The sequence below is a fragment of the Sciurus vulgaris genome, assembly GCF_902686455.1.
Source record: "Sciurus vulgaris genome assembly, chromosome: 17".
NCBI classification, from domain to species: Eukaryota; Metazoa; Chordata; class Mammalia; order Rodentia; family Sciuridae; genus Sciurus; species Sciurus vulgaris.
In genome coordinates, this window is record NC_136478.1 from 54,493,936 (window position 1) to 54,517,313 (window position 23,378).

General features: G+C 53.7%; 2 protein-coding genes across 5 annotated transcripts; one reads left to right on the forward strand and one right to left on the reverse strand.

Moving 5' to 3' along the window:
• The first annotated feature begins 731 nt into the window (after positions 1-731).
• On the forward strand, positions 732-13,714 carry VASP (vasodilator stimulated phosphoprotein). Of its 4 annotated transcripts, none has more exons than XM_079118982.1 (13): positions 732-1,040; positions 7,531-7,702; positions 7,779-7,944; positions 9,058-9,142; positions 9,905-9,960; positions 10,074-10,315; positions 10,449-10,546; positions 10,989-11,040; positions 11,198-11,234; positions 11,427-11,472; positions 11,622-11,712; positions 12,712-12,769; positions 12,895-13,714. In XM_079118982.1, the coding sequence occupies exons 1-13, from the start codon at positions 1,036-1,038 to the stop codon at positions 12,930-12,932; spliced, it is 1,146 nt and encodes a 381-aa protein (XP_078975108.1). In that variant the 5' UTR covers positions 732-1,035; the 3' UTR covers positions 12,933-13,714. The 4 variants fall into 4 exon arrangements, with proteins under 4 accessions (XP_078975108.1, XP_078975109.1, XP_078975106.1 ...); XM_079118983.1 differs by having other exon boundaries at positions 733-1,040; positions 11,201-11,234; XM_079118980.1 differs by having other exon boundaries at positions 736-1,040; positions 10,446-10,546.
• OPA3 (outer mitochondrial membrane lipid metabolism regulator OPA3) lies at positions 13,394-20,895 on the reverse strand. The gene is made up of 2 exons (XM_079119024.1): positions 20,654-20,895; positions 13,394-15,697 (listed from the first exon to the last, which is right to left on the reverse strand). The coding sequence occupies exon 2, from the start codon at positions 15,678-15,680 to the stop codon at positions 15,303-15,305; it is 378 nt and encodes a 125-aa protein (XP_078975150.1). The 5' UTR covers positions 15,681-15,697; positions 20,654-20,895; the 3' UTR covers positions 13,394-15,302.
• Positions 20,896-23,378: the final 2,483 nt, after the last annotated feature.

The window sequence follows — 23,378 nt, forward strand, 5'->3', positions numbered from 1 at the left end:
ATAACGGGACGCGTGGGGAGGGGGTCAGGGGCTTTCTCCACAAGGAACCTAGCGTCCCATCCCGAACCCGGGCCAGCGCTGCACCCCCACCCCCCGCCGCTCCCCACCTTTACCCCCGCCCCCACCCCACCCCACCCCCGACCCTGCGGCGGTGAGTCAGCGGCCGGCCGCGCCCCCTCGGCCCACTTCCTCCTCACCTTCCCGGGGCGGGCGGGGGGCAGTGAGGCGGGGGCCCTGCCTGCCGTCCCCCTTCTGTGCGGGGAGGGGGCTCCTCCCTTAGTCACCCCTCATACATGGGCTGAGAAGAGAAACGTGGGGGAGAGGGGTCGTCCAAAAGTGGGCTCTAGGGGAGAAAATTTAACAGGCTACTTCCTTAACCAGAGGCTCTTCCCTGCCCCCGAAAATTGAGCGTAACCCTAAGAAATGAAGAAGTCGCGGGGGAGAGTGGGCCGGGAGAAACTGGCCCCACCGAGAGCCCCCCTGAGGATTCCCAGAGTGAGGGTGCTAGGAACCCAGGAAGGAGCCCTTCCCCTCCACCGAGCTTGTTCCCCAACTTGGAGGAAAGGCCCCGGGTGCAACCCCTAGGCAACAGCGATGGGGAAAGGGAAATTGCGGAAGTCGAGGGTTCCGCGTTGCCCTTTTAAGCGCCCTCCATCCCCCGCCTAGAGGTGTCCGCGGCCCCTTTAAGGCGCAGGGGATTGTGGGCGCGGGGAGTGGAATTTTGGAACGAAATGTAGCGAAGAGAAGTACAGTAGTAAGAGTAACACTGTAGCCGCGGCCGGCCGAGGGGGCGCGCCGCGAGGCGACGCCGCTCCCCTGCCCGTCGCAGGGACCCCCATCAAGCCACCAGCGGGAAGCGCGCCCGAGGATCCGCCCCGGCCCGGTCCACGTTCCCCCAGGAAGCCGGACTCTATGGGGCGGGACCCTGGGGGCGACTGAGCAGAGCCTGGAGCCAGCGCGAACCCCTGGAGCTCGAGCCAGGGGCGCCCCGGGAGCCGCCAGCCCGTGGGCGCGCCGCCCGCCCGCCGAGCAGCCATGAGGTGAGCCCCGAACTGCCTCGGGACCCTGCCCCGCCGCGCAGCCTCCCGCCCCGCCTTTGTCCCCCTCCCCCAGTCGCCCCGCTGGAATTTGGGGACAGGGCTCTGGTCGCCTCAGCTTTGGGCCAAGACCCCTGAGACGGACTGTCATTATCAGCCACCTCCCCGTGACTCTTAAGGCTCGGGGCGGTGCCGGTGAGGTTCTCCTGAGAGTCCTCAGATTTAGGGGCGCTCCGGGGACTCCCGAATTTTTAAGACTTTTTTTCAGAGGACCTCCCAAGTTCGCAGATCCTCCCCGTCGGGATGCTAGAATTTAAGCTGAGGTCAGACCTCCCCGAAACCTCAAATCGAGGTCCTGGAGGGATTGTGAGGGCTCGGGTTGGGAGACCCTGGGACCTAGGAAGACAACCAAGAAGCAGACCGGGATTTGCAGGGTCCCGGTTTAGGTAGTGCTGGGAAGTCTCCCCGACTGGGACCGCGCTCCTCAACTTCGGGGCTACTTCTGTATCCCCTAAATCCGGGGACTCTTAGACCCTTCTGTGGAGGAGGGTGTTGTGGACTGACCCACGACCCGCGGACCCTGGTGCAGCCCCGAGGGTCTGGCTGGGACTCCCCTCCCCCGTCGCTCCTCACCCACGATCTGCCTCAAACCGGCCGTGCCTAGGACTGAGCAAGCGCCCGGTGCTGAGGGCGGCTCCCCGGCCCCGGGCCAGGAGGGCGGCCCTCACCCCCACCTGCCGGCCCTGGGGAGAGAGGGGGCGCGGCAGCTGGGGGAGGGGGGCCTTTGTCTTCCTGACTCACCTGTCGAGACAGCTGGTGTGGCGGGCGGGCCAGAGCGCGGTGGGCCGGCTGCTTTGGGCACCACGGCCCCTCCCCCTGGGCTAACCCACCACCCCCAAGCCATCCGAGCCGTGGGATTGGAGGAGGGGGCGCTAGAGGCTTCAAGGTCACAGCCTTCTCCCCCAGAGACCCAGGCTTACCAGATAGTTCCAGCTCTCTTCCCAGGAATTTAATCCTGGGTGAGGGACCCAAGGCACCCTTGGATTTTGTACTACCCAGGCCTCCCCCAAACTCCTGGACTCACCTGAGGGCGGGGCCAATGCCGGCTGGGGGCCCCCCTTCCCTCCCATGACCCCCCATAATCTCTCCCTTGGGGCCAGAGTCTGACAATAGTATCTCCCTTCCTCCACTCTCTCTGGGACTTCCTGCACCAAAGCCCCTAGCCTGAGGGGGAGGCCCCTGGGGACAGCTGAGATTAACCCCCTGATGCCCACATCCTCCACTTCCTCCTTATTCCCCACACTCCTGCCCTGTGACATCAGGGTGACATTCCTTTTTAGAACCATTAGAGAACCCCCCTGCCGTGGGGCGGGGGATTCTGCTGTGAGAGGGATTGTTGGAAGATCTGGCTGGAGCAAGGCGACACCCTCAAGACACCCTCCATCCTTCCTGCCTAGCCGTTCCCCAGGAGAGCAACATCCCTGGAGAGGGGCAGTTTGCAGGAGACAGGCTCTCTTCCTTCACCCTCTTCCCTGGGGACTCTTCTCTCCCACCGCCCCCAGCCCCGCCCGTTTCCGGTCCCAGGCACGGTGGAAGGCGGATGGCGGATGTCCGAGTTAGTGCTGCCTCACTCACTGCGAGACCGTAAAAGGGCAGGAGCAGTGTCTGGGCCGGCCTCCTGCCCTCCCCCCAGCCCAGCGGCCCTGGCCCTCCACAGGGCCCCCTCTCGCTTGGCGGAGGCAGAACCTCCCGCTCCTGCGGGGTGGGCAGAAGTTGAGCGGTGCTTGTCCCACCAGTGTTCCTCCCACCTTCTGAGGGGTCTGCCCTGCCAGTGGTCACACTGATCTCCCCGCGAGTGCTCCTTCTCCAGGGACAGCTGGGATTCAGAATGAGCCATGTCCCTGTTCCCAGGTGGGGAAACTGAGGCTCCAAGCGAGAAAGACCTGGAGCAGACCCCTCAGGAATTCTTGGGCACTCTCGGGAGGAGGCGAGGCTGGAATGGGCCGATTTCTGTTGGTTTGACTGGGGACAGCCCTGGGGGCAGTCGAAAGAGAGGATATTAAGATGGAAAATTACAAGATATAATTCTTTTTCTCCCAATTTGACAAATATTTGTTGAGTGTCTGCTTGCATCCGGGAGCTAGCTTCTGGGAAGGCAGAGAACCCTGGCAGAAGGGACTTAGGAAGAATTTGATTTCTTTCTTTACTCTTACAATAATAGAAGTTCTTATTCTTGTTTTATTGATGTATTTTTAAACTCAATGGTTAACTTTTTTGTTTTTAGTTGTCGATGAATCTTTATTTTATTTATATGCAGTGCTAAGAATCGAACCCAGTGCCTCACATGTGCAAGGGAAGCACTCTACTACTGAGCCACAACCCCAGCTCCTATTCTTGTTTTATTTTTTAAAATAAAAAGTGATGAGATCATTTAGTCAGTCCTCTTCTTCATGACAGGCACTGTACTAGACATCTGATTCAGTTTAACCTCATGACCATTGTAAGGTCAGGACAGTGATAGCCTTGTTCCCTGTCTCAACCTTCAGTTTACAAGACAGAGAAAATTGAGACTCAGAGTAGTTAAACAAATTGCCAGTTAAATTCAGATAGTTGCCAAGATTGAACTTGAACCCAGGACTGTCTCTATTATGGATGGAAGAAAAAGGAAGCTAGGTGCAGTGGAGCAGGCTTATAATCCCTGCAACTCAGGAGGCCAAAGCAGGAGGACCACAAGTTCAAGGCCAGCCTCAACAATTTAGGGAGGCCCTGCTGGGGGTGTAGCTCTGTGACCAAGTGCTCCTCAGTTCAGTCCCAAATACTGAAGAAAAGGAGGGAAATAAAACCTGTGGATTTTTTTGTTTTTAAGGCATAAAGTAACACACTTTTACTGTAAAAACAAAACAAAACATGCACATACACTTAAGATAATTCAGGTAATCAAAAAGAAACCCAAACAGAAACTTTTACCTTCCTGTTCAATTGGGAGACTGAGGCCTACTAGGAAGGAGGGACTGAGAGAGAGACCACCCAAGCTTCACAGACCCTACACTGGTCCCCTACCCAGGGTGGCTTCAAAGACAGCTTCTCTTAGCTCAGGAAGGTTTTGTGTATAAATCACGAGTTCTGTGGGGTGAGTGCTGGAGTGGGGTGCAACAAGGGAAGGGCAAGAATTTCATCTGGAAGATTTATGTGCTTGATTACTCCCAGCAATGGGACGCTCACTCCTTCATGTTTGGACTTTCAGCTCAAAATACAAATATGCACCACTTACCAGGTCCCCAGTTCTTTTTATCCTTACAACCATCTCAGTGATGGGAACTGTGATGCACAGAGGTGAAGCCACACAGCAAGGAGGTGACTTGCCGGGAGGCTCGGGGCCTGGGCTGACTGGGGATTATAGAGCTCTCGTGTTCAGGGACTGTGATCCCAGTGCACGGGAATCATCTCACCCCTACGGTATACTTTCTGACTCTGGGATTTTGCATTTCAGCTTTTGCCTAGTTTGTGGTTTTTTTTTTGTTTTGTTTTGTTTTTTTTAACTTAAGAAATGAATTAAGTTTTTACAGGTTAATTCCAGTTCATAATAAAGAAAATAAAAAGAACTAAAAGGGTAAAAGGTGTGAAATATCTGCTTCTTCTCTGGGGCTCACAGTCTCCTGAGAAGTCTCTGCATATATCACTGTGTGCAGATATATTTATATCCTCCCCACCTTTTTTTTTCCTCTTAAACCTCTGATTCACTCTACTTTGTACATTGCTTTTCAAAAATTTCATCCTACTATTTTCTCATCTTTAAATGAAGTGAAGAACTTTGGTGGACTTGGGTTCAAATGAGCCCCCCTTCTTACTTACTGGGTGACCTGCATCAAATGTCTTCACCTCTCTGTGCCTGCAGTCTACTTCTTGAGGTTGTACAGCTGTGCCAGGTAGAAGTTGGATCCCAGTGCCTGGAATGGTGTCTGGGTCACAAGCTAACTGTCATTATTAGGAGTTAACCTTTTTTTTACAGATGTGTTTATATAACAACTGCTGAGTACTTGCTAAGTGCTAGGTACTATTCTGGGTTCTGGGAACACTGCAGTGAACAGAAGGGACAAACCCCCTGGCCCTTGTAGACCTGATGTCTTGGGAGAGTGGACAGGATAGACGGTCAGGCAGATGCTGCTATGAAATGTGTGCGGGGGTGGGGGGGGGGCACTTGTGCAGATCCGGAAGTCAGGGAGGGCTTTTCGCAAGAGGTGACAGCTAGGAGGTAAGAGTGTACCTGGGCCTTGAATTTCCGGGCGCCCTGAAGGAGCTGCCCGGAGGGGAGAAGGCGGATCCTGCAGGCCCTGAAGGGCTCCAGGCCCTTGAGTCTGAGCTTCCGAGGAGGGCAGTGCTTTCCGCCTTGGGTTTTAACAGGATCCTCAGCTGCAGTGGGTTCATTAAGTCCTGCAGGAGGGCAGAACCAGCCCAGGGTCACCCTGCAGGTGCCCAGCTCTCTGGCCAGGCCAGAACCTCAGCAGGGCAGGGCCGCCTGGGAGGGCAAAGGGCAGCCAGGGTGGGGCAGGGACAGCTTCGGGCACCTGGCCAGAGTCTGCCCTGGGTGTGGGTGGCAGGTGTGGGTGAGGCCTTAACCCTGCCCTGCCAGGGGCACAGGAGCGAGAAACAGCCCCGAAGGCTATGCCTGTCGCAATGCCTGGTGTCTGTGCTGGGCCCACGTCCTGTGTTAAGGCTGGTCTTGGAAGCCAGATAGCCTGGATTGAATCCTCCCTCGGGGCTGGGTGTGGCTAGGGGCAGAGACTTGCCTGGCGCACTGAGGCCCTGGGTGCCATCCCCAGCACTGGAGTTCCATTTCTCACTCTGCTGCTTAGCAGCTTTGTGGCTGTGTCACTAGTGGTCCGGCCGCTCAGCCTCTCTGGCCTCTGTCAGCAGCCCTTATCTGCAGGATGAGGATGCACTGTGTCCCTCGGGAGGACTGCAGTGGGAAGAAAATCCGGGGCTCTGGAGGGGAGTTCAGGCCCCAACCCAGGGAAGGATCTGGGAGGAGGAGGGCCACCTGATGTAAAGCTGGGAAGAGGGCTCAGCCCCCAGGGCCAGCAGCTGGGCCTACAGAGGGGCTTTCCCTGCCCCAGCTCTCTCAGCACGGGTGTCAGGCCCCGCCCAGCCCTGTTGGAGACAGCCATTGTGGGCAGAATCTCTCCCCGGAAACCTCCAACCACCAACTTCTTCTTTTCAGGAAAAAACCCGTGGGGGTGGGGCGGGGCAGAGACCAGTGCTTCCCCTCACTTCCCTGTCTGTGTGTGACCTTGGCCAAGTCACTTCCCGTCTGGGAGCCTGAGTTCCCTCATAGGGGAAGGTGGCCTGAGCCTCCCAGAAGGACCAGCGGCCAGAGGGGTATAACTGTGCAGGGCACCAGCGTGCTTGCTCAGGGTGCCTGTGAGATGTGCCAAAGGTCGCCAAGGCGTCAGTGCGTGCCAGGTGCTCAAGTGTCAGGACTCATTTACCCACACCCACTGCCTTGGGAGGTGGGACCTGCATTCCCCAGTCGGTGGGAAAGGAAGAGGTGTTCCTGAGCAGGATGGTCCCTTGTCGCAGTCACCCAGCGGAGGGGGTGCAGCAGGGCTCTGAACCCAGACCCGTGAAGTCAGGTCCGAGCTCAGTCTGATCCTTCCACTACAGCTGAGCCTGCTGTCCCACAGGCTGGGAGTCCGGCCTGACCCCAGGTACTCCTGGGTGCCCGAGACCTGGGCTCCTGTGTCCTGGCCCTGAATCGTCACTGTCTGGGGATGTCTGTCCCTGAACTGGACTGTGAGTCCTGGGCGGGTGGTGCCAGGGTTGTCTGTCTGGGCCACTGCCCCGCCCAGGGTGGCCCGACACAGATCAGAAAGCCTCTGCCCTAGGGCCATTGAAGTAGCAATTGGTGTCCAGGGAGCCTGTGGCTGACTGGAGCACCCTGGGGGGAAGAACTTTGCCTGGAATGGGTCCCTAACTCCAGCAGGCCTCACCCTTCTCCTTGAGCCTCAGCTTCCTCACCTGACCTGAGTGCTGGGGAGGGTCCCTCAGCTGCCAGACAGAGGAGGCCGGGCAGGGCAGCATCCTGGCAGCTCCCATCTCCCCTGCAGCCTGAGCCAACTCACCTGCCTCTCCCTCCTTGCGCGTCTGGTCCCCGCCCATCTGTCCCGTCTCTGTCTGCTGCCTCTTCATACCCTCTGCCCTGCTCCTCTCTTCCTGCTGCCTGACTCTGCCTTGCTCACCTCTCCATGTGTCCATCTCCTCTTCCTGTTTCTTCCTCCCCTGTCACTTGTCTGTCCATCTCGGCCTCTGATTTGCCCTTCCCTCTCCTGTCTGCCCCCTCTGTCCACCGTCTTCTCTCCTCGCCAGGGTCTGGCCCCTGGAGGAGGTCTCTCCCCGTCTCTTGGTCTGCCTCGGGCTCTTTTTCCTGTCGTGTCTTCTGGGAAGACCCAGCTGGAGAAGGTGACCACCCGCTCCCCTTTTCTCTACCTTCTGGCAGCGAGACAGTCATCTGTTCCAGCCGGGCTACGGTGATGCTCTACGATGACGGCAACAAGCGATGGCTGCCTGCCGGCACGGGTCCCCAGACCTTCAGCCGAGTCCAGATCTACCACAACCCCACGGCCAATTCCTTCCGGGTGGTCGGACGCAAGATGCAGCCAGACCAGCAGGTGCGGGCTCCTCGTCCCCCCTCTTCGGGCTCAGCCCTCCGGCCCGCCACCCCTCACGCCTTTCCCCTCCTGCCAGGTGGTCATCAACTGTGCCATCATCCGGGGAGTCAAGTATAATCAGGCCACCCCCAACTTCCATCAGTGGCGCGATGCCCGCCAGGTCTGGGGCCTTAACTTTGGCAGCAAGGAGGATGCGGCCCAGTTCGCTGCCGGCATGGCCAGCGCGCTAGAGGCCTTGGAAGGTGAGAGGCTGTGGTGGGTGGTGTCATGGGCCCGAGGCTGCTGCCCTGTCACTCTGGGCCTCTGCTTGTTTGCTGCTATGGTGGAAGAGCCCAGGGAGGACCTGTGGGCTCCTGAGTGCTCCTGTCGCCCCTGCATAAAATGCACAGCTCCTCGAGACACCATGCCAGGTCAAGACAGGGAGGTTTCCACCCTCCAGGACTCTCGCTTCCCGCCACGCCCTTCCCCCAGGTGACCCTGCTCCCTCATGCATCAAGGAGTTTGGGGGCTCTGACACTGAAAGTCTCCAGTTGGCGGTTGAGGGCGGAGCCCAGTGGTGGAGCGCTTGCCTGGCATGTGCCAAGCCCTGGGTTCCTGTACCACAAAAACAAAACCAAACCAAACACAATCTCCAGTTGCTATTTCTTAAACTTTGGTGAACATGTGAGTTGCCTGGGGACGTGGGTCAAGTGCAAACTGGTGCAGGGGCTGGGCCAACCCAAGACTCTGAATTTCTAACACGCTCCCGTGGGTGCTGATGTTGCGGTCCCCAGATGGGGCTTGAAGCAGCCAGGCTTCAAGGGGCTGCTGTGTAGGAGTGAGAATCCCCCCAGGGCAGAGGGGTTTGGCTCAAGGGGCAACTTCAGCGCCAGTGAGGAAAGGCCTGCTTGTCTGGGGCGCACAGACAAATCCAGTAGCAGTGCACGGCTGAGGGTGTCAGAGGCCTGGGGTAGGTGAGGAGGAGGCCCTTAGCCTTTCCCGGTCCTGGGTCAGGCTCCCTGTGGCTATGGCTGGGCTCAAGAGCCCGGATGCTCAGGTCATCAGAATTCAAGCTGGTTCCTATGGATTCCAAACTACACACTTTGGGGCTGTGGACACGCTTGGGCCATAGCTTCCCTGCCTCTTGGGTGTCCCAGCAGCATCTACCTCAGGGCAGCTCTGGCAAGGGAAGCTGGAACTGGCCCTCCTCCTAGGGTGCCACACCTGGGCCCCAAATGTCAGGGTCTCAGCAAGGAGGAAGTGAGCAACTCTGGGCAGATTGCTGGGTGACCCCGAGGGACAGCACCAAGGGCCAGGGCAGATCCCCACAGATGCCCAGAGTGGACTCGTGACCTTTTCTATTTTCAACCTTTCAGGAGGTGGGCCTCCTGTGCCCCCAGCACCGCCTGCCTGGTCTGTCCAGAACGGTCCCTCCCCAGAGGAGGTGGAGCAACAGAAAAGGTGGGGCAGGTCCCAAGTCGGGACCTTTCTTCCGCTACAGAGGCTTAGAGTTCAAAGCCTCACCAGCTCTCAGTTTCCAGAAAGTTCCAATTCCCAAGGGACTAGAAGCAAACAGCTTTCAGACACCCCATCTCCTGGAGTTCAGGAAACTCCTCACAGCCAGGTGTGGTAGTGCACACCTGTAATCCCAGCACCCAGGAAGGCTGAGGCAGGAGGGTCCCAATTTCCAGGCTAACCTCAGCAATGTAGCAAGACTGTCTCAAAATAAAAATTCAGAAATTTAAAAATTTAAAAAGGACTGGGGATGTGGCTCAGTGGTTAAGAGCCCCTGGGTTCAATCCCGGTACAAGAACAAAACAAAGCAAAAAAAAACCCAAAAACATATATATATATATTGCATCTGTAGCTCGGTGGTGAAGGGGTTCAATCCCAGTACTACGAAATGCAGACAGACAAAAACTCAACCTCAGATTGTAGGGCTTCTAGGCCCCCAGTCCTGGCCCCTGACTCTGAGGATCCAGAATCTGGCTGTTGAAGGAATCTCGGGCGGCCTGTAGTTTGGGTGTACTTGACAGTTTAAGGGCTAGAACTCATATCCTGGTCTTGTTTTCTCTCCTGTCCCCACCCCTTGTCTTTCTCGGGCCCCTGGGGACGGAAGGTTGGGTGGGGATTAGGAGCACCCTCACTGGAGCCAGAGGTCAGTGGCCACACCAGTGATGGTGGTGGGCCTTAACTGATGTTGGCCCCATTACCCCGCCACAGGCAGCAGCCCAGCCAGCCGGAGTATATGGAGCGGGAACGCCGGGTCTCCAACGCAGGTAACTGCACACAAATGGCTCTGGGTTGGGGGTCCCCCCTGGAGGAAGGGGTGAGCTGACTGACAATGCAGAGGCTTCTCTCTCAGTAGCCCCCCTTTTCTGCTTTCTTTCAGGAGGCCCACCTGTTCCCCCAGTGGGGGGGCCACCCCCGCCTCCAGGACCTCCCCCTCCTCCAGGTCCCCCGCCACCCCCAGGTCTGCCTCCCTCAGGGGTCCCGGCTGCAGGGCATGGAGCAGGGGGAGGCCCACCCCCTGCACCCCCTCTCCCTGCAGCACAAGGCCCCGGTGGTGGGGGAGCCGGAGCCCCTGGCCTGGCTGCAGCCATTGCCGGAGCCAAACTCAGGAAAGTCAGCAAGGTGAGGGTCAGCAGTGGCAGTGGGGAGCGCCCGGGGCCCTGGCAGAATGCTGGAGGAGGCCAGAGTCCCAGGGGGGCTAGGAGTCGGGAGGCCTACCCTTCAGGCCCTCTCCCCTTTCTGGTTTCTCTAGCAGGAGGAAGCCTCAGGAGGGCCCTTGGCCCCCAAAGCTGAGAGCACCCGAAGCACAGGTGGGGGGCTCATGGAGGAAATGAATGCCATGCTGGCCCGGAGGTGAGCCAAAGCCCAGACCCCCAAGTCCCCTTGAGGTTACAGTTTCACAGGTGGGGGGGGTGCTCCGATCCCTGTTTTGTTTCTTTGGATGAAAGTTCCCCTTGACATCTAGGTTTGGGACTTAATTCTGGAGACGGTAGTCTCCTGAGGTGGCTGATGACCTGCACGAGGTTCAAAAGCCCAGATTCGAGAACCTTAGGAAACCTCCTCAGCATCTGAGAGGGAGCCCGGCCTTCAGAATTTTATGATTTCCCAAATGTGAGAACCACAGAGCTCCCCACCCTAATTCTAGAAGAGAAATACCTTTAACTTCTAAACTACAGTTTCCTTAGCCTTCATGAATCCATAACCCAAGAGCCCATGTTTCTAGACCGAGAGGAAGCATGATTGTTGGGTGCCTGAGGTAGGACTGAAGCACCTGTCCTGCTTTTCCCTTCTGCAGAAGGAAAGCCACACAGGTTGGGGAGAGACCCCCCAAGGAAGAATCTGCCAGTGTGAGTGAGGGTCTCTTCTTGGCCCGTACACCTTAGGATGCCCCATGAGGGTAGGGGTATTGGGGAGGGGGTGTCTTAGGGCTGGGCTGACCTTGGACCTGGAAGAGGAAATGAGCAGACGCAGGGGCTGCCTCGTAATAGCTGTATTTCCCACCAGCAGGAGGAGCCAGAGGCCAGAATCCCAGCCCAAAGCGGTGAGTGAAACTGTCTAGCCACAGAAACTACAAGTCCCAGCTTGCCCTGTTCTCTCTTACAAAGCTGTTGGAGAGTCTGGGAATAATACTGGGGATTGTAGTCTCCTAAGATGCTTCTTTGGGCTGTTGAAGCTGAGGGGAAAAGATTGGGGCAGTCCTTGACCCTGATCTGATTTGTTCCCTGACCCCCAGAACCTGTGCGGAGACCCTGGGAGAAGAACAGCACAACCTTGCCAAGGTGGGCCATCCATGTTGGGGCTTCACTCCCTACGTAGCTGAACTTACCCAGTTTATAGGGAGGAACACAAGGTAACCCCTGGTGGGAGGCAGGGGAGCAGATCCTCCTCTGAGCTTCACATCTGTCCCAAACCACACCAACTTTTTCAGGATGAAGTCCTCCTCTTCCATCACTGCTTCTGAGGCCCAGCCTTCTATGCACAGCTCTGGGGAAGAGTCAGACCTGGAGAGGGTGAAGCAGGTAACTTGGGATGGAGGCTGCAGTTGAGGCTGGGAGCTGGACAGGGGCCCAAGGAAGACAGGAGATCTGCCTCCAGAGCCTGTTGCTGATGGGCATGTGGTTCTAGAGAAGGTCTTGGAGACCTCAGGCTGAGAACCAGAGGGGCTGGGTTGGGTTAAGGATGTCACAGACCCCCGTCCTAGTGCCTGTGACAGACCAGAGGAAACCTATCACCACACATTCCTGCCGAGTCCTTCTGGGCCCAGAGACTCCATCCATCCATCAGCCGGAACTGGCAGGACAGAGGAATGCATTTGCCAAGCCTGGTACTGGATGTTCTCCAGCACTTTTCTTTTGGCTCCAAGGATCTAGAATTCTCCTATAGAATACCCCAGTCATCCCATGACCTTGGCAGCCCTGTCAGGAAGTGGGGGGATTCTCTAACCTGTTTCCTGTGGCTCTTCAGTCAATGAGAAAGTAGGTAGGGGCCCTGGGGTGTAGCTCAGTGGTAGGGAACTTACGTAGCATACAGAGGCCCTGGGTTCCATCCTGAGCACGGTCCTAAATAAATAAACAGTCAAATAAATAAATAAGAAAAGGGGAAATTGGCTGATGTAGGCCTGTAATCCCAGTGACTCAGGATGCTGAGGCAGGAGAATCATAAGTTCAAGACCAGCCTGAGCAATTTAATGAGACCCTGTCTCAAAATAAAAAGGGCTGGGGCCCGGTGTGGTGGTGTGTGCCTGTAATCCCAGCAACTCTGGAGGCTGAGGCAGGAGGATTGCAAGTTCAAAGCTAGTCTCAGCAACTGAGTGAGCCTCTATCTTAACATTAAAAATGAAAGGGCTGGGGATGTGGCTCAGTGGTTAAACACCCCTGGGTTCAATCTCTGGTACCAAAAAAAAATGTGGCTGGGAACGTCATTCTGTGTAGTATGTTCCTAGGTTAATGTCACAAAGAAAGCAGGGATTTGTTTGTTCCGGGATGCTCTCTTGATTGGTTATGCCCCATTATTTTCAGGAGCTTCTGGAAGAGGTGAGGAAGGAATTGCAGAAGGTCAAAGAGGAGATAATTGAAGGTGAGGTCGTTTGGTTTTGTTTGAACACTTACGTATCCTGCAGCAGCGCGTCCCTCAGAGAGCCTTGACTTGGCAGGGATTGGGGAAGAGACTGGCTCTGACCTCTGCTGCTTGCTTCCTTCCAGCCTTTGTCCAGGAGCTGAGGAAACGGGGTTCCCCCTGACCACAGGGACCCAGAAGACCCGTTTCTCTTTCCGCACGCCCGGCCTCTCACCCTGCTTTCCCTGCCTCTCCTTGACATGGAATTGGCTGAAGACTACACAGGAATGCATCTTCCCCTCCGGATCCCACTTGGAAAACTCCAAGGGGATGTGGCTTCCCAGCATCGTGCCACACCCACACTGGCTGCTGATCGATGAGCTGGGGAGGCGCCCACCCTCTGCTCCCTTTGGTCCTCCCCCTGCCATCCCCTGGGGCTGGTTCCTCTGCTGGGGATGTACCAGTTAACCCCACAGTAATGGGGAGGAAGGAGGGAATTTCACATTCCCTTGTTCTAGATTCACTTTAATGCTTAATGCCTTCGAATCTTTTTTGTTTTTAAAGGAAAAAAATATATTATATATATATTTGGGTTTGGGGGGGAAATGGAAAATTTTTGTTTCCTTTTTGGTTTTGATAAAATGGGGTGTGGGAGTTTTTAAATGCTATAACCCCAGGCTAGCCCATTTGGGGCAGCTATTTTAGGGTGGGTGTCTCACCAGAAGGGGTGCTCCCCACACCCCAGGGACCCCCCCTTCCCTCTAGCTCCTTCCCTTTTCTATGAGGAATTAAGATGCTGTAACTTTTTGAAACCTCAGTTTTTTGGTTTTTTTATTTGGGTAGGTTTTGGGGTCCAGACCATTTTTACCCGCTGGGAAGTAAGGGAGGAAGAAGGGAAGAATCTCCCCCTTCACCTTCAGCTTCTTGAGAATGGGCCCTCATGGAATAAATCTGCAATTTTTCTAAGTGTGAAGCTCTCTGGAGTGATTGCAGGGGTCTTGGTGATGGTGAGATGATGATGGAGACCCCCACCCCCATTTTCCACTGTACACTGGGCACCTGCCCCACCTCCCTCTGTCCCTTCCCACCCCTAACTGTGCCTCTTCCAGGCTGCCAACATGGCCATCCTGGAGAAGGCCAGGGACAGTCCCCCACCGAGTGCACAATGCAGTGGCCTACTCTGAGCCTGTCTCACTGTGTGATGACTGTCCCCTTTCTCGGCTAGAATCCTCCCTGCTTCTTTCCTGATTTCACTGACACGTGCCCATTGGACAGATGCAAAGCATGGTCCTCAGACACACTGATGATTTCTTTACCTCAGAGCTCCTTTAATTATAAAAATTCTACAGTCTTAAAAAAATAGGATTCCAAAGTTAAAGAGTTGAGCTGTGCCCCTTCAGTGAGTTGGCAGAGGGTGGGTTAGGGAGGTAATAAGCTTTAGTGGAATGTTCCATTTGAACAGGGGTGGGGTCCCCACGGAAGACGCCTTTGGCATTGTGGGGTGGGGGGACTGGGGACCAGACCAGGAGCAAGAAGGAATGGCCATGGATCTCCAAGGGGCAGATCTGTATGGAAGATAGGGGATGTAACATTGACCTGTATATTAGAGGGACAAAGGGGTCCTTAAAAAGGCTACTGAATAGGACCACAGGGACCGGCTGTGGGAAAGCACAGGAATAGGTCAAGGACTTGGAACTGACTGGTAAAGGGGCTGAGACTGAAAGAATGGATTAGCCCTGGTCTGGACCAATTTCCTCTGTGTAAGGGCTACATCCTGCTGGAACAAACCGGGGGAGGCGGATCTTAGAAGCACTGCCCAGGAAGACCCAGCTCAACCATGCCAGTGGGTTATGCCATAGACTAAAGGAAGAGGGGGTTTGGTTGGAATGACCCACTTAGGAAGAGGATCCCTGGCAATGGCACTCCGGAGTATTAAAGGCAGAAGCCCCAGGGTATTCGATGGAGCTGATGCTGGCAAGGCCCACCTCCCTTATGCCCCCCAAAAGTGAGGTAGATGGCAGGCACCTAGGTTGGAAAGTCCTTTGGAACTTTCTGCATTTTCTTAATGGTCTGAACCAATGAAGAAAAGGCAGGGGGTGTTCCGGTGCAATGGATGAGCGTCCCTGCGGGAAGGGCCCACGCCTCAGGTAAGTGGGCATGTGAGTGACCCATTGAGAGGTTGCCTAAATCCAGGTGCAGAATCCACTTTTGTTTTGTCCTGCTGACCCACCTAGTGGAGAGGCGGGTCCCATTCAGGACTGCAGCTTTCCTTTCTGAAGTGCACGATCGGTGTGTGCCTGCGAGGTCAGGGGGACGGGGCGGGTCCCTGTTGGAACGTTCCACCAGTGGGAGGGGGACACTAGGCGGAAGGTACCACTGGACAGGTTAGTAGGGAGGCGCCCGATTGGATCACATCCTAGGGTCCCTCTGATCCCAAAGAGACCAGGTGGTGTCAGCTGGGCCGATAGAGAATGGGACAGTGCAGACGGCAGGCCACGTCGGAGACCTCGCAGCTCAGACAGCAGTCATGTCCAACACCAGGCCCTGCGTCCTCCTAGTCCTCCAGGGGCTCGGGCAGCTGGTCCGGGTCCGAGTCGGCCTGGAGCTGGGCGCGCACCTCGCGTAGTTCTTCCCGCAGCTCCTCCAGGGCGCCCTTCGCCGGCGTCGCCTGCACCTGCGCCTGCAGCGCCTCGAGCGCCAGCGCCAGGTGGCCCATCTCGTCCCGCAGCGCGTCCCACGAGGCGCGCCGCTCGAGTTCCTTGCGGTGCCGCTGCGCCTGTTGGCGCCTGTACTCAATCAACAGGCAGCCGCAGGCTGTGACGAAGATGATGGCTTCGCCCAGCAGCTCTGCGCCCAGCTCGGCGGCCGCCCCCTCGTTCAGCGGCTTGACGGCTTCGGCATTGAAGCCCATGATGCGCATCTTGGTCCGCATCTCCACCCAGTGGTACACTGCGGGGGAGAGAGGGGTCAGGGGTCGTTCGCGGGAGCGCCCCTGCAAGCCCCTCCCCTCCAGGTCCGTGACCGAGCCTTCGGGACTCGCGATCAGAATCGCTGGGCTGGCTCTGGGGAGCTGGTGACTTAAAGAAGATAAGAGCCCAGCCCCAAGTCATGCCAGGAATGCTATTATCCTTATCCGGCCTGGGGTGACCCGAGGGCATCTTTTAAAAGCGTCCAGAAGATTATGGCGAGCAGCCAGGGATGCAAACGCTGCCCTGGTGCTGGTGGAGAGCCTCAACCCGGGGGCCACTCCCGAGAGTGGGTGACAGGGTCACAGGAGGTCCCAGAATTCAGAGTCCACAGCCCTGAGAAGCTCGTAGGCTCTGCACCTCTAACGCCCCCGAGCGCCAGCCAGGCTCCCGCCCTCCCCGCCGAAGGCGGGGTCTGTTCTGAGTCCTGAGTGTGTTCCCTGTGGGTTTGGCGCGCTCGCTTTGCATGGAGCTTGGAGTTTCAGCGGGACTGCTCCAGGGAAACCCAATCGTTTATGCACGTCAACAGGGGTCACCCGCCCTGGCGTCGCTGAACACAGCACCCGCTCCGTCGATGATTAATCGTCACCCATGGGCGCCTGGACTGCTGGGAAGGGCAAGCCTCCTCCACTCCCTCAAAGATGAATTTCTAAAAACATTTTACATTTCACGCCTTCCAGCCGCCCTCACAGCAGCCGGGCGATCTTTTCAAAAAATTACCTTTTCTTTGTTGTAGTTAGAATAATAACATATGCACAAGGGCAGAATTAGGCCACATAGAAGGGGGTTCGTGGAAAATCAGAATTCCACCTTCAGGCGGCTCCCTTAGCTGTCCTCCTCAAAGGTTAACCACTTTTGATCTTTTCTGCCATGTTTCTATTACTTCAACCTTATGATGCCAAATAAAATATAATGTTTCCATTTCTTTACTTAGTACGTTGATGAGTGTGTATGTGGGCTGTCCTGGGATGGAAACCAGGACCTGGCCTATAGACAAGCGCTCTGCCTCTGAGCTACCTCCCAGCCCTGGCTGCTATATTATCATTTTTACATTGTCAAGGTGCCTTCCTGGGGTTCTAATAAGGCTTCAGTGCTTTGTCCATACACTGAGTCTGAAAGTGAAAATATAGAGGCTGTATATTAAGGTATGTAACTGCTGACCAATGTGGATTCATATGAAGTCATGATTCTGTTTCATTAAACCAATGCCACGTGAAGCTGTAACATCAGGACGGTCTGAACACTACTCTGTCAGGCCACATTTCTGTTTTCTCGTATTTCAATCTTGATTTTACTGTATGAATGTTTTTTTGTTGTTATTGTTTGTTTTTTGCAGTGCTGGAGATTGAACCCAGGGCCTTGTGTATGTGAGGCAAGCACTCTACCAACTGAGCTACATCCCCACCCCTAGTTTTTTTTTAAATATTATTTATTTATTTATTTTTGGCACCAGGGATTGAACCCAGGGGTGCTTACCCACTGAGCCACATCCTCAGCTCTTCTTGTATTTTATTTGGAGACAGGGTCTTACTGAGTTGCTAAATTGCTCAGGCTGGCTTTGAACTCACCATGGTACCGAGATCAATCAGCACTTTGCTCCTATTCAGTTTATTAAACAGTCATGGGTATACTGCCTGTTCCCCAGGCTGCCGCAAGACTGTCCTCTCACAGTGTTTTCGTACTGCTTCTCTTTGTTGAATTCCATTTTAGTTTTGCTGGACTATATCCCCAAGTAATTTTTGCAGAAAGGCTGGTAAGTAAATGTTTTACATTCTTGCATATTATAAATTTTTTTTTTCCACTTTCATGCCAGACTAGGTAATAGTTTATAGGCTCAGAATGACTGGTTCAGAATCATATTCCTTGGCAACCTGGCGGCCTGTTTCTCTAACCTGTAAGTGTACGTGCAAAAGGACGGGAGGCAGACCTCCGGGGATTCAGAGAAGCCTATATTCCTTCATGGACTCAGGTGCTGTTGGGACCCATTTTCTGGATGGGGAAAATGGTCCCCAGTTACAGAGGGGATTTTGGTTTTATAGGGCACAATGATGTAATCATTGGAAGCTGTGTAGGTGCAGTTTTGACTGGTTGAACAGGTTAAAACTTTAACTTAGGAGGGTGGTTGTAAAAAGGTTGAAACTCATTGTTCTTACTCTGGGATCCATTGTTTCCCAGAGTTTCATTATTTGCTGTGCCTCCATTTAGGGCTAATTTGCATGGGGGAAGGTCTAAGTTTAGGGCCCATTGTTATCAGGGAAGAATGGGCTGGGAGAGGTTTAGTGCTTGGCCAATTTCCCTCCCTCCTCTTGAGCCATACCTTCCCTCCATTTTCCTTGGGGAGCTGTCTTATAGGAATATCATTTTCCATAACCCTTCAGTAATCGCAGAGGGATTTCTTGTCATCTGTTTCACTGGCCTTGTACCAAGATGGATGTATGAGAGAGTTTCTCTTGTTTTCCTTAGTTTACAGTCTTCTAACTAAATTGTTTCTCTTTTTTGGCGGGGAGGGTGGGTACTAGGGATTGAACTCAGGGGCACTTGACCACTGAGCCACATCCCCAGCCCATTTTTGTATTTTATTTAAAGACAGGGTCTCACTGAGTTGCTTGGCGCCTCACTTTTCTGCTGAGGCTGGTTGAATTAGAGATCTCCCTGCCTTAGCCTCCCAAGCCGCCATGTTTCTCTTTAGTCCTGGGAAATTTTATTTTCTGTACAGTCAAGGAGTAGCCTTACTGGAATAGAGGTCTGGCCTTTGCCCTTTGCTCCTGGGAGGTGATCCTTAAGTCCTTGGAATGTCCGGTCTGAGTAGCCCATGTTGTTTGTCTGGGGCCTTCAGGCACACCACAGTTTATGCTAACCATGAGATTTATGATGTGGAATTTGGTTGGGTCTTGCGGGATCAGCTCATCCTCTGGAGGGACTAGATACTAAGATTGGCCACTGGGTTGATTTTTTAAGTTGATCCTCTTAAAAAGCTCTGGACCTCAGGGCCCAGGTGAGCTCCCCTGGTTGGCACATCTTGACACATTTTGTCACTCATCGTTGCTGGGAGAAGTTAGAACTGTCCAGAGTCCACCAGGAGCTGTCGCTGGGAGCTGGTACTTGGAACTCTCTGGACTCTGCCCATGCACTGCTTCTCTTGATGGGCTTTCACCTATATCCTGTCTCTGTAATAAACCTCAATGCCAAGTATGACAGGTGGCAGGGGGTTATGGAACCTACGGGTGGTCCTGGAGACCCCCAAGTTCTGCACGTCTCACCCACGGCCTCTTTTCCGTTCTCTCTTTCTGCCCTGCAACACTCCCAGTCTGCACCAGGGGCCCCGGCTCCGCATCTTTCCTTTCCTGAATTTCCATCGCCCTCCTCTTCCTCCTGGAGCTGGGAGCTTATGCTGGCTTCTCCTTTCAGAACTTGCATCTCCATGCCCTCCTCCAGTCTTGGTAGTCTTTTTTCTTTATTGTAAAATATCCAAAGAGGGGCTGGAGGTGTGGCTCAGCAGGACAGCACTTGCCCGCCATGTCAAGGCCTGGCCCAATCCCAGCACTGCAAAAAAAGAAAGAAAGAAAGAAAGAAATCCAAACACACTAAATAGTGTCATTCACCTTAATAAGTGGGTTATTTGCAAATTCTGAAAATGGGGCTCCATCATGCCAACTGGCAGCTGTGTAGGATTCAGGCAGAGAACAGGTGGCAGCCTCACTTGGCCAACAACGAAAGTGAGGCAGGACAGACACGGGCACTCCCAGAAAGGCTCCCTCGGGGCCTGTTTTCCTTCCTTTTTTGCCCCCCCCCCACTGTCCCTTCCAGGATCAGGGCTGCTCCCTGCCCCCCAGGTCCTGCCCCAGCCTCCTCCCAACCCTCCTCTCCCACTCCCACCTCCTCTGCTCCACCCACAGAAGGCAGCCAGAGGTCTTCCTAAAGCCTAAACCAACCCTGACCTTCCCCTGCTCCGAGCATGCCATGGCTCGCAGTGGTCCGAGGGGATGGCCAAGTTTTTCATGTACTTTATTTTTAATTTTTACTTATTTATTTTTTGGTGCCAGGGATTGAACACAAGGGCAATTAACTGAAATGGCAAAGAACCGAAGTAACGCCATTTTGTTGTGACCTGACTCGACTGTATGTCTGCTTATAATGTTTTCCTTTCACTCCTGAGGCAGCATCTATGTTGACAGTACAGTAGGACCTTCCATGTCCCTGACTAGGGCTCCGATGTATAACACATGACTCTGAAATGTGTCATCAAAACAATTCTCTCATATAATCAAAACATCTGTCTCCACAGGGTCTTTCTGACCTACACGTGCCTCAAGTGTCCTTGTGGGGTTTGCCTTTATGATCTCTGTCCTTCCAAAGTTCACGTGCTGGGAATTCCTTGAGGCCTCAGCCTGCTCCCAGCCTCCACTTGCCTGGCGTGCTCATTAAAGCAGCTTTTTCCCTTTCAATCTAGCTCCATATGCGTGGTGGTTTGGGATTCTCGCCCACTCTGTAACATAACCACCAAGTCAGATACCCAGCCTTTTTATTTTTTTATTTTTTTATTTTTTTGTGGTGCTGGGGATTGAACTCAGGGCTTCATGCCCTGCAATGCAAGCACTCTACCAACTGAGCTATATCCCCAGCCCTCCTTTTTATTTTTTATTTAGAGACAGGGTTTCGCTGAGTTGCTTAGGGCCTAAGTTGCTGAAGCTGGCCTTGAACTTGCCATCCTCCTGCCTCAGCCTGGGATTACAAGTGTGCACCACTGTGCCCTGCAGTAGTTAATTTTATTTATTTATTTATTTTTTTAATTTTCTTCAGTTGTCAGTGGACCTTTATTTTAATTTATCTCTATGTGCTGCTGAGGCCCGAACTCAGTGCCTCACACATTAGGCAAGCGCTCTACCACTGAGCAACCACCCCCGCCTACCTAGTTAATTTTTAAATGACCAGCAGACACCTGTGTCCCAGACGTGCGTTGGTTCCTTTTACCCTCCACCTGTGAGGCAGGTACTTGAACGTCAGCAGGATCCTAATCCAGGAATCACGTAGGAGAGGCCAGCTCACTGGGAAGCCCACACTCTTCTGTTAGTTGACCACAAAACACTGGTGAGGACAGCGCATCCATCTCCTGTGGGAGGGGCCCTCCAGATGGGCGGGGTCGAGGTGAGGAGCCTGGAACTGGTTTCAGCCGGATCAACCGCGCATGCCTGTCTTCAGCAGGCTCCCCGCTCCTCCCTGAAGGCAGGCACCTGGTCTCCTCCGACTTCGTCCTGGACATAAGTCAGACTCCACTGACTTACGTTAGTGTTAGAATCAGTCTGTCAATGTGCACCTGTGGCACTGTTATTGGGATTATCTTCAATCTATAAATCAGTTTAGTAAGATCTGACATCTTTATAATATTGAACCTTCAGTACTGAATATGGAAGGGATCACAATTTTGGCATACAAATTATTTTCAAGTAAAAACATTCAAAATTGAAATTGTTCTTAGCTAAAGCAAAGCCTCTTGAAAGCATGTGAACTTCAGGAAGCACACAGACTGTCAGCTCCCATGAGCATGGAAACAACAGCAACAGCAGTAAAACCATCTCTACTTTCCCGTGGCAGCCATACATCTCCTCTTTGTGTTAAGTTGGTATGTAAATCTTGTCCTCTGGCCATTCAGCCCGTTACTGACCAGGGCGCTCTGGCCTGCATGCGTAACACATTTCCTCTTTTCTCCAGTTGATCTGCCGGTGTGAGTTAATTTGCAGGCCTCTCCCCATCACCCATCACTCAGAACCAAGTCAATGGAGTGGTTCCCCCTCCACAATCCATGAACATGGTATTTCTCTCCATTTAGGTCTTCTAAATTTTATCTCAATAATGTTTTCTAGATTACAGAGTAGAAATAGTGAATATATTTAGTTCAGCTTATTCCTATGGATTAGATATTTTGATATTTTTTATGCTATTTTGATGGTATTGTTGTACAATTTCCTTTTTTTCCCCCAGTACTGGCTCTTTCTTTTTTTCTTTTGCAGTGCTGGGGATTGAACCCAGAGCAAGTGCTCTCTTTATTTATTTGTTTATTTAATTTAAAGTCACTGACTAGGCAAGTGCTCTACCACTGAGCTAGCTCCCCAGCTTGTTCTAATATCATTTTATGGAGACAGGAAATTGCCTAGGCTGGCCTTGAACTTGCAAATCTCCTGCCTCAGCCTCCTGAGCAGCTAGAATTATAGGCATCAGTTAAAATTTCACTCTTTCTTTGTTTGAGCTGGTACTGACAACAGGAATAAGCCGATTTCTGAACACTGATGCCGTCACACTGATCTATCAGTTCTTACAGTTTGTCTGCAGATTCCGGTTTCAGAAGGGGCCTGGGGCCTTGCTACTTTGCCCAGCTGGGCTCTCACTCATGATCCTCCAGCCTCAGGCTCTGGAAGAACTGAGATTACACGCGGTGTGACGCCTAGCCTGCACACATCCGGCTAGTGCTCTTCCAGTGAGCTCCATCCCCAGCCTTCTTCAGCAGAGATATGATTTCTAAATATTTCCTTCCACTCTATGATTTGTCCTCTCACATTCTTGATGGTATTAAATTCTACTCTAACAACTTCTTTGAGGTATAATTTATGTGCAATAAACTGAACTTGTTTTTTTCTTTTTTGTGGGTGCTGGGAATTGGTCCCAGGGTCTCATGCATGGTAGGTAAGTGCTCTACCACTGAGCCACAACCACCCCTAAACTGAATTTTTTTACGGGGTGTAATCTGCTGTGCTCTGTCATGGGTGTGCGCCATGAAAGCACCACCATAGTCAAGACCCGGTACATGAAGCACTGATACATGCCACCACAGGGCTGAACCTCAAAATCATGCTAAATGAAGGAAGCCAGACCCAGAGTCATGCATCATATAAGTGATTCCACTTATATGAAATATCTGAACTAGACAAATCCATAACGAAAAATCAGACTGGTGGGTGCCAAGGGCTAGAGGGGCAGGGATGGGGTGTGATGGCCTAATGGAGCCAGGTTTCCTTTGGGTGGTGAACAACCTTGGGCATGTACTAAATGCTGCTGAATTATCCGCTCCAAAGAGTCAATTATCTGGGTGTGGTGGCGCACACCTGTGATCCCTGCGATTTGGCAGGCTGAGGCAGGAGGATTGCAAGTTCAAGGTCAGCCTGGGTGACTTAGAGAGACCCTGACTCTAAATAAATTAAATAAACAAATAAATAAAGAAGGCACTTGCTCTGGGTTCAATCCCCAGCGCTGCAAAAGAAAAAAGAAAAAGTTAATTTCTGTTGTGTGGATTTCACATTGATAGAAAATTAAGGCCAGCAGGCCACAGGAGACTGCAGAATGGCCTCACTGTGGGTGGTGGAATCAGGGGTCCAGGACCAGGTGTCAGGCAGGGCCAGCCCTTTCTCTGTCCCATGAGCGTTGGGCTGGCTGGGTCCCTTCAGTCACAGCTGCAGCCCCCTCTGTGGCCTGAGCTGCGCCCACTCCAGGAAGCTGGGCAGCAGACTGCAGTGGAGAATACCCAGCATCCTTCCGGGATGGGCCACCCTGAGTGTGAGGGGTGCAGGGTGACACTGCTTGCGGACACTGCAGAAGCCAAGGACGGAGCAGGTGGGGAGGGCATGAGCCCCAGGGAGTGAGCCGGGAAGCAAGGTGGGAATGGCCCACGCAGG

Excerpts from the sequence above, each read along its gene's own strand:
- VASP (XM_079118980.1), top strand. Across the intron at positions 9,961-10,073 it reads ACGCCGGGTCTCCAACGCAG|GAGGCCCACCTGTTCCCCCA; the intron begins GTAACTGCACAC and ends GCTTTCTTTCAG. Across the intron at positions 11,041-11,197 it reads CCAAGGAAGAATCTGCCAGT|CAGGAGGAGCCAGAGGCCAG; the intron begins GTGAGTGAGGGT and ends ATTTCCCACCAG.
- OPA3 (XM_079119024.1), bottom strand. The coding sequence starts at position 15,680 with ATGCGGACCAAGATGCGCATCATGGGCTTCAATGCCGAAGCCGTCAAG.